General features: G+C 31.1%; 1 protein-coding gene across 1 annotated transcript; it reads right to left on the reverse strand.

The window, feature by feature from the left end:
* Positions 1 to 3,987: 3,987 nt before the first annotated feature.
* Positions 3,988 to 8,058, reverse strand: LOC140888614 (AP2-like ethylene-responsive transcription factor At1g16060). The gene is made up of 7 exons (XM_073296309.1): positions 7,781 to 8,058; positions 7,331 to 7,413; positions 7,056 to 7,064; positions 6,825 to 6,913; positions 6,496 to 6,620; positions 5,876 to 5,952; positions 3,988 to 4,604 (listed from the first exon to the last, which is right to left on the reverse strand). The coding sequence occupies exons 1-7, from the start codon at positions 8,005 to 8,007 to the stop codon at positions 3,988 to 3,990; spliced, it is 1,227 nt and encodes a 408-aa protein (XP_073152410.1). The 5' UTR covers positions 8,008 to 8,058.
* Between the last annotated feature and the right edge of the window lie 1,937 nt (positions 8,059 to 9,995).

Consider the following 9,995-nt stretch of genomic DNA (forward strand, 5'->3'; position numbering starts at 1 on the left):
TTTTGCTCTTCTTGCTTTGTAATAGTTGGAAACACACATATATATATATATAGACAGACAGAGGGACGGATGTCTACACTCAGTGAAAAAGGTACGAGATCTGTTTTGCAAGATTGACACGTAAGATCGGCTCTCAAAATGCCAAGATGGAAGACTTTTCATTCATTAAGAGAGAAAGTATCTCTCAGCTATGAAACAACTCATCGAGCGAGGCTTAAGCTTAGTCTACACTCGAATAGGTCTTCTTAATTCTATGTAGTATTAGATAACCGGGGAATATAGGGGTTGGAAAATAGTTCATTTAAAGATTGGATTACATATTCGATTATACATTGCACTTAAAATTACAAAATTATCTCTCAGGCTAGTACTTAATTTATTTGAAAAAATTCTTTCAAAAGAATGATTATCTAATTTCAAGTGTAATGTGTATCAACGTATAACCTTAATTCGGTGTATATATAACATCACTCGTAGATATTTTCATGAAAAAATATTTTTTGATCGGTCTCGAGTTAGTTAAGCCAAGCTATTAACCGGAAGAATGGGCCGATTGGAATCCAAATGTAATTGTTTGGGGGTAAGAAATGTTGAGACAATTTTGAAATATATATAGAAAGAATTTTGATGAACTCTAAGACACGTTACAACGCTATCTTTTAAAAGATGTTTTTTTTATCTATCGGGATACAATAAAGTAATAAAATGATTCAAGACACGATATTGAATTTGATGATGCACAAATTTATAAAAAAATGAAGAGACGATGTCGAGATGTTGTGACTCTTAGTCAAACAAAGCATCCACTCGCGAACAGTCATGAGATTTTTGGAGAGCTCTTGGGGGCAGATTGATCCCCGTATTTTCACAGCAAAAATCATTATTAGTCATCGGCAACAAAAATTTTTGAAAATATGAATTCGGAAAAATATACTAACAAGAAACAGCGTGTAACATTAATTGGATGCACAATAGAACATGGGGGAAGGGCCACTCTTTCAAATCCAAATTTACTCGCTATCATTTTCCAACGGTACAAGGCTTGGTTTCATTTTATTATATAGATTCTTTTTCTTTTTTTTTAAAAAAAATATTATTATGTTATTTTATTTTCTAAAAACACATTAATAAATTTTTTTCTTTTTTTAACAACTGGGGTGGACTAAATATTCTTTAACTGGCTTTAGAACTCACGGCCTCTCCAAATAGGAGAGAGCTTTATGCAATCCAGGTACAAATAATCTAATATATTATCTTCTAACCCAACCATTTTTAAATGAGTATATCTTTTGTGAGACGGATGATCTTATGGATTTTAGTTTGTAAAATTTGTGAGATGGATCAATCTTATAAAAATAATATTTTTAACATAAAAAATAATACTTATTTATTGTGATCAAATTAAAAGATTTGTTTCACGAAATTGACCCATAAAATCAGTTCATGAGAGTTTTTGTGTTTTTAAATAACTGCAGAGATTATAAAAAGAAATTGCAAACAACAATTTACATGATTTGATTGCTATGATAAATTTTTTATTCCCTATAGAAACCAATTATATCCTTCGTTATATATATATATAAACTCAGTTTTTTCCTATATCTCCAACGAGGATGATGCAATTATGTTTCGAGATTTGTTTGTGCCATATGCAGAAAATACTTCGAAAATAGCATAAACATGGCTCACTCATAAGGATTAATCCCTTCTGTAGGGTCTAATTACCTCCCCTCATTATGATACTACACAAAGGCTAAACCTAACAATCTTTTAACAAAAGGTGAGATCAATTTTGTGTTACCTTTTTTCCTCAAAATTCAAAGTTTAATTAAAATGTTTTATAAGTAGTTACAATTGACTTTTATAGCCGCTAGGGTTAATAATTTTGATAAAATGAACACAGATACAAAATAGTTGTTGTAGGAATCCATTGTGAAGTCACGTTTGTGAGAGTCCAAACCTGGCCTAGTAGTGACAAATTTTTCATACATAACACGCCATCAAATAAGTTTTTATTTTTTGAAGAAAAAAAGGGAGAAATTGTTTTTCATACATAACACGCCATCAAATAAGTTTTTATGGTTGTCGGTGTTTTCTATCAATGAAGAAGACCTTGACTTGTTTTTCTCCTCTGTTCCTCGTTCATCTTATATATATACATAAAATATTCTTTTTGTTTTTAATTAATGTTTATAAATAAATATACTTATTAAATTTTTTTTCAGTTTCTATTTTTAATATCTATTTTCAATATTTTAATTTTTTGTATTTTTAATTTTAATTTTGATTCCTTTTTTTTGAAAAAAAAAATCGTCTTATCATACCATAATTAGAACAGATGCTATAATCCACGGAGTGTGTTACACCAGGTGTGACAACAACCCTTGGATCAATGAACCCACGCGATTTCATGTGGAGCTCATGTCAATCCGAGGTCCACCTGAGAGTTGCCCGTGATTAGTTATAATTTTATAGGAACACGTTTTGAAAAGGACGTAATTGGAGTCAGTTTTCCACACGAGAAAGGGTTGAGATTTGAGAGGAACCGGGAACAACAAAAATAACAACAGTTATTCGATTTCTCTTGTCAACACTTTCACAAGGTTTGTTCAGTGTGGTTTATCTTACTAACGTAGTTTGCAGGCTATTCCGTTAGTTTGGGGGTTTACCCATAGCGCATCGAAAGATAGCGGCTGCGGGTTCCCATGTCAAAAAAAAAAAAAAAAACAACAATAATAATAATAATAATAATATTAGTAAAAAAAATACTTTAGGTTTTTTAAAAAATCATAAATGTATTGCTAAAAAAAAAATCATAAATGTATGTACTGTGATGCCACCGCTCAACAACCTAATTATTAAATGTTTTTTTTCCTCTTTCGGGGGGAAATTATGCGCATTAATATATATGTGAATTGTGAAACTACCTCATTTTTCTTCACTTCATAAATATTTTGACAAGCCGTTCAATATATATAGAATTTTGTTATGCTGTCTACCTCCAGTGCCCACCTTCATTTATGCTGTCTACCTCCGGTGCCCACCTTCATGCCCATCTATGAGGTGACATTCATCCAATGGATGAGATGAATCATATACAAATGGTTCATCCAATGGATGAATGTCACCTCATAGGTGGGCATGGAGGTGGGCACCAAAGGTGGACAGCATATCAAAACTCTATATATATATATATATATATATATATATATATATATTTATTGGCAAGATTGCAAAAAGATTCGACACAAGTGGATGAAAGGTCCAAATATGTAGTGGTAAACGGGCCGCTCAAAGGAAAAAGATAACGAATTTTTTTATGCATTAGCTCGAGTATTTTTTTCAGAGTGAAATTTTAGATTTTAGATCATACAGATGTCAATTTTTATTAAATATAAGAAACTCAGGTGCTCTAATGATATTAGAATATATGAGAGAATTACTCGGATGAAATTGGAGGATAGACTAATCCATAGATATCATCCCAATTCTAATTTTTTCTACAATATTTTCCTATCATAACTTGGGCTTTTTGGGGCAAAAACAAAAAAATTACACCAAATGGAATTTGGATTATCATCATAAATGTTAACATCTATGAGTTTTTGTCTATCTACTCAAGTCCAATCTCGAAGGGACTCCAAAATATATTTATTTGTTATTATTATTACTACTAGTGTCCTTGCATATATTGTGTGCTTTATATGGTTGAAATTTTTGTTATTTTCAAATTAATGATATAATCGCATAACACATTTATCAGAGCAGATGTGAGGCCCAAAATACGGTTAATTATCTCAGGCCCAATCTAGAAAAGGACTCAAAAAATATACTTGTTATTTAGCATTGAAAACACACCTATTATTTGAGGAGTCCATGGATTGCTAGTCTTTTCCGGGCTAAACTTATAATCGGCCTCAAAAGTTCATTCTCGAAAAATTCCAAAAAGATAAAAAGAAAAAAAAGAAGCCAACACAACACACGCACTTAGGAGTTCATACATATTGATGTTTCCGTTGACAATGATGAATTAGAAGAGGAGGTAGACAAACCTTTGCCTTTCACCTCCTGAACCACCGCCGACGAGACGTCGCGGTCCGCAACCACCTTATGCTCGTAATCATCGAACGAGCCGTCGAAAATGCATTCGATGTTTTCCTCGAAACCATTGTCATCGAACAGTCCATGCGACCCGTACGCATCATGGAGAGGGATCATGTCCAGTGATGGGAGTGATGAATTGATACCGATGTCGAGAAATACGTCCCATGGATGCTTGTGCTCGTGCTCGTGCTCCATCATGGTCGTCATGTCTTGGAACTGATCGTTGGAGTTGACGGGCTCTATTTTCGAAACAAGTGGTTGCATGATCACTTGGTTTCCATCCTCTTTATGATGATCGAGTAGTGTTTCGCCTACTCCTGACTTGTCGTCGTTGGGGGAGCCGGGGTTTTCTTGTTTACGCGGTGGCGAATCTCGGGGCTCGGGTGGGACTTTGTTCAACTTATCGGTGTAATTGTTGATGTCGAAGTTGGTTACCGCGTTGAGACCTCTGAACTCTATGGCTGCCATATCATATGCAACCGCTGCTTCTTCTTGGGTGCCTGCATTAAAAATAAATGGAAGCATGGGAAAAATGTAATATAATCTCTATAATTTTACATTTTTTTGATGAGATTTGATGTGATTCTAATATAAATCCGCAAGCATCAAATATGAATTTTATTTTTCAAAAGATAGATATTTTTAAAAAAATCCCAAAACATTCGTGAGCATTTAAAAATACAATCACTGTTCTAAAAAAAATACTGAAATAAATTAGTCGAGATAAATTGCATGGCTAGCTAGCTTGCACACAATTATATTTTCAGACAAGAGCACTATTTGTATGGATGTTTATTAATTATTACAACATGAAAAATCTTTATGTAGGATTTTGATACTTTGAAAAAAATAATCAAGCATGAGATTAATGATGACATTTAACAAACCAAACAAATAAATTCAATATTTTTGCACGCACCGTCCAAAAACAACATAATTTCTTGTGCACGTAGATTTGCCTAACAAATCGAGGTCCCCATGCATAGCCGGAAAATATTGACAAGAACTCCAGAAAATTGACAGTTTCCTAACAAAAAAAAAAATTGCCTAACATGTATATGATCATACGAATATGATGCTAAATCGCCTAAATGAGTTGTCGATTGTACGTAGATTAGTAGCGGGTTTAGAAGGATCGCGACTCGCGAGCTGAGATAGTCGCCCCGGCCGGCCCCTTCGAATCCGTAAATTTTTCTGCATATCGAATTTGTAAAACTAACAACCACAACATTGTAAATGATAATATATTAATTATAGTATATAGGTTTTCATAGACTAAGTAGAGATTCGGGGGTGGAGGTGGGGAAATAGCTAGCTGGCCTTGCCTGTTTCTTAAACTTGATAAATACATATCCTAGAATATTACTATACTTTCGCATTTAATGTATTTGACAGATATCTCCTTTAACAAGTGCGAAAATGATAATACGTAAGAGGTGAGTGTCAAATACATTAAAATTAAATGCGAGCGCCAATGCCTACTTATGTACCTAGCTCAATGACATCTTTAATGAGACTAATCCATAGGCTTAATTGGTTTATTTCAACTCCATGTATAATCTAATTAATTAAGTTTCGATCGATGATCTAATTACTCTCAAGCTACTAATCCACCCTAGACGCCTTCATAATTAGCTTTTAATTAGCAGCCTCTAGTTGCCTTCAAATCTTAATCGCAAACTAGAATGAACAAACAATAGGCATGAAATTATAAATGCGAGAAAATATACTAGAATAATTAATAAAAGCTAATTAAAAAAAATTAGCTTACCGTAGGTTCCCAAATAAAGGTATTTGTTCCCTGAAACGTTTCCTATTCGAGCCTCCCATCTACCATTGTGGTGGTGTCTGTCGAAAACCATTGACAAGTGGTCACATTTTATTTTACTCAAAATAACCACATGAACGAATAAGTGATTACAAAATTTTTTCTTCACGAATTTACAAACACTCCAACAACGTTGTAATCGTTGACCGATCTTCGTGAAAAGTTCATTTTCCGAATCTAAATAATTGCATCCAAACTCGATTATTTTGAGAAAATTTTAGAGATCATCGTGTTGTAAATGTCTACGTGATAAAGTAAGTCTTGAGTCATTTTTAGAACTTGGTTCATGTACTACACATCATTTTACGCGATAAAATTGTATGTTCGGAATAAAACTATAACACTTATATTATAACTAAAAAGCTTTTTTTGAACAAATCATATCAACTTTCAAATTCTATACACATAATTCAAAAAAATATTTGAGAAAAATAAATACAAATATATATATATACAAATATATATATATATATATATATATATATATATATATATATTGGGAAATGAAAGAATAGTAAAGCAGACTAATTTTTAACTTTATTTGGGGATTAGTGGGTGGGTACCTGGCTACACCTCGATACTTTGAAATCCCTCTAGAGAACCCACTGCTCCGACGTCGTAGCGTGGCCAAAAACTCTTCTTTGGTCGATTTCTGCATCTCTTCTTTCTCCTCACTGTATGTCTCCACCTAAAATTTAATTTTTAGTCAAACAAATATTCGTCCCAAATCTAACCCGAAAAAATTAAATAATATAGCCTATATATATTTGAGACGATTGAAAAAAAAAAAACGAACGAAGTCTATATAACTGGAACGGCGTGGCCGTAGAATTATTTAAGAAATTGTATTAAATATACATTGAGCACAAAGTTGTGAAAATATAATTCATACCGGAAAATTTAGGGTGGTTGAATCCCCCCAATATTTAATAGCCGCTAAATCATAGGTTCGAGCTGCATCCTCCTCATTATCATAAGCTCCTGTCAAAATCATTTTATATTAATACAATTACACTTTATTATTATTTTTAAATAATTATGTAAAATATTCAAATATATTATAATTATAAATATAAAAATATATTGTAATATGAAATAATAAAAACAAAGAAAGTGAACTTACCCAGGTAGACTGCATATCCACGTGGCAATGAGGTGTAATTGTTCACCACCACCAAGAATAAAAACACACACACAGTGAGAGCTTTAATTTGATTAATTAATCAGAAATAACAATTTAATAACTCAACTAAAATAAAAACCACAGATCTCCTCGATTTCTTGCCCCAATTTTCTACTTATTTATTTTATTATTTGCGTTATTTTAATTAATTATTAATATAAACTTTTAAAAAATAGAAAAAAAGAAAAAAAGAAAAAAAAGAAAAGAAAACTCACTTTGTCTTCCTTTTTTGTTCTGAACACTGTTCCATGTAGTCTTGTCCCAAAGATGTGCTTCATACCTCCCCGTCCATCTATGCCTGTACCACCAATTTAATTCCATATTTTCAAATCAATATTTTAAAAAAATTAATCATTAATTCAACTCAATGCATGCAAATTTACATATATAAAAAAACAAATTCGAGACGACCCAATTGTAACAAATCTCCCCCGATCGAAAACCATACACATATGAACATTTCTCATCGAGTACATACACATGCAACCCAGAATCATACATTAATTTCTTTTTTTAAAAAAAAAATCGAAATTTATGCTCGCACATGCACACCAAATTTCTCCATGTTTGTGCATGTACGTGTCATATACATCAAATTAAAATCTAAACGAGTAATAAATTAAATTAGATACAAATTTTATTATTTGTTTAATTATTTATTTTACCTGGTAACACCTCTGTACATGGAGCTTCTTGATTTAGAAGAGCTGGTGGCGGAGGCCTGAGTTGTTCTCTTGGCCCGCACACGCTTGGGTTTCTTGTGCAGAGGGGACCTTTTGGTAATTTCATCGCCGCCGCCGCCGCCGCCGCCGCCATTCGCATTCTGGGATTCAATGCAGGAAGAAGACGAAGAAGAGGAGCAAGAATTAGAAGAAGGGTACTTACACTTCATCTTTTTAAATTTTAATTTTTTTTCTGGGAGTGAAAATGGGACACGCACTAGGAGGTGTTAGTGTGAGAGAAAGGCTGGTGGGGTTGGTGTTGAATGAATGAATAAAATATATTTAAGGAGGTAAAAAGGAAGGGAAATAATGGTCTTTTTCTTTCTGGTAAACTAATTAATTTAAGTGGTTTACCAAAATATGTGTTGGCTATTAAGTGGGGTATAGGATGATAGGGTCGATATATGTTTATGTCCATTTAAATATATTTATGGAGAATTATTTATTTATAAAGAATTATTTATTTATAACGTTTGAAACGATTTTATTAGTTTATTTTCGTGAGAAGTGTCGAACTGATTTATATTTAAAGCGAAAAGTTAAAAAAAAAAAAAAAATTTATATGAGAAATATCTTTGTATCGAGACATTATTTAGTATTATTTACAACATTTTGTGACATTAAGCTTGAGTTAATTTGAAGAATCTTTTAAAATCCTTTTCATATTAAAAATTCAAGTACTAATTTAAAACGAGGGATTTTCGACTTCGCTAAAAAATTTCTCCATATCTCTTCAAATTTTCAGTGAATATATGTAATTGTGTTTTTAAGGTGATTACTTATTTAATTTTCATTTACTATATATATATATATATATATATTGTAGAATTTGATGATTTATTAATGACTTAATTGAGGAGAATTGTATGTATCCCTCCTCCAATACAGAGTTCGTGTATGTATATCGCGTAAGTGGGAAGTTTCGAAATTTTGAATGGTGTTGAGGGAGTAAATTCAGGATTCGAGCATTTTTTGTTCATTCACCTAATTTATCAACCTTATTAATTTATCAACCTTATTTTTTGGTCTCTTCTGAGAAATTTCAACGTCATTTTGAATTTTGGATTTATTTGTGTGAAGCATTTTCTTCGTGTTTGCCTTTCTATTACATAATTTTTTATTCATAAAAACACGGTCGCACGCATCAAATTTATGCGACATATTTATTTTTGTCTTGACTCATTAAAAAATATAATTTTTTATTATAAATATGTATCGGATTTACCAATATCACAAATATAAATATGTGAAACCATCTTACATAAAACACTCTAATTTATTTTATTGATCGGTAAGAAGATTATTACAATTGGCTATTAAACCCGATATCTTATTCTAAAATTGAAAAATTTTGTATCAAATGTGCTACAAATAACCAACGATAATATTTTATTTTGTAGTCAGACAATAAATTGTATTTTATTCTTGATCCACTAATTTAAATCTCTTTGCTACTTATTTTTATCCTAGTCATTTGAAAACGAAAATAAAAATTTAATTTAAGGGTGAACCTTGTATATGATTAAAGAAATCTTTTGAGTAGAACGAACTTCATAATCAAGATATAAGTTTTTTATTAAGTTTATTATTTTTTTAAAAATTTAATTATTGCCTGCCGTGTAAACTCTAAATTAAATTTTTCGTGGACTTTAATGTATGCGCGGACCACCCATTTTCCATATCTAATGGATGAAATCTTAACATAAGATTAGTACTCGCATTATATCCAATAAGTTCAATTTTAATTTGGTTACACAATGTTTATAAAAATATATGGATATTACGCACCCAACTCGATTTTAGACCATTAGATTTTATTAGAGGGTGTTTGACTTATTTTATAAGTTTCACAAAACAACTTATAAGTTTTTTAAATTTGTTTGATAATTTTTTTTTTATAAGTTGTTTTGAAAAAAAAAAGGGTGCACCTTTTTTTAAAAAAAAAATATTTTAAAATTTTTATCTCAAAAATATCTTTGCGTATTTTCATAAATCATCAGCATGCTCCACACATTAAATAAAAAAAAAAATTCAAAATTTTTAAAATAATATCAAATTTTCTAAATTAAAATATAAAATAGTTTTATTTTTTAATATAGATTTATTACAAAACTATTTTCGTACATTTACATTACCTTCATAGCATCATATCTTTTTT

Source organism: Henckelia pumila, chromosome 3 (genome assembly GCF_033568475.1).
Source record: "Henckelia pumila isolate YLH828 chromosome 3, ASM3356847v2, whole genome shotgun sequence".
Classification (NCBI taxonomy): Eukaryota; Viridiplantae; Streptophyta; class Magnoliopsida; order Lamiales; family Gesneriaceae; genus Henckelia; species Henckelia pumila.

Excerpts from the sequence above, each read along its gene's own strand:
- LOC140888614 (XM_073296309.1), bottom strand. The coding sequence starts at position 8,007 with ATGAAGTGTAAGTACCCTTCTTCTAATTCTTGCTCCTCTTCTTCGTCT. Across the intron at positions 7,414-7,780 it reads ATGTACAGAGGTGTTACCAG|GCATAGATGGACGGGGAGGT; the intron begins GTAAAATAAATA and ends TTGGTGGTACAG. Across the intron at positions 5,953-6,495 it reads AAGTATCGAGGTGTAGCCAG|ACACCACCACAATGGTAGAT; the intron begins GTACCCACCCAC and ends GGTTTTCGACAG.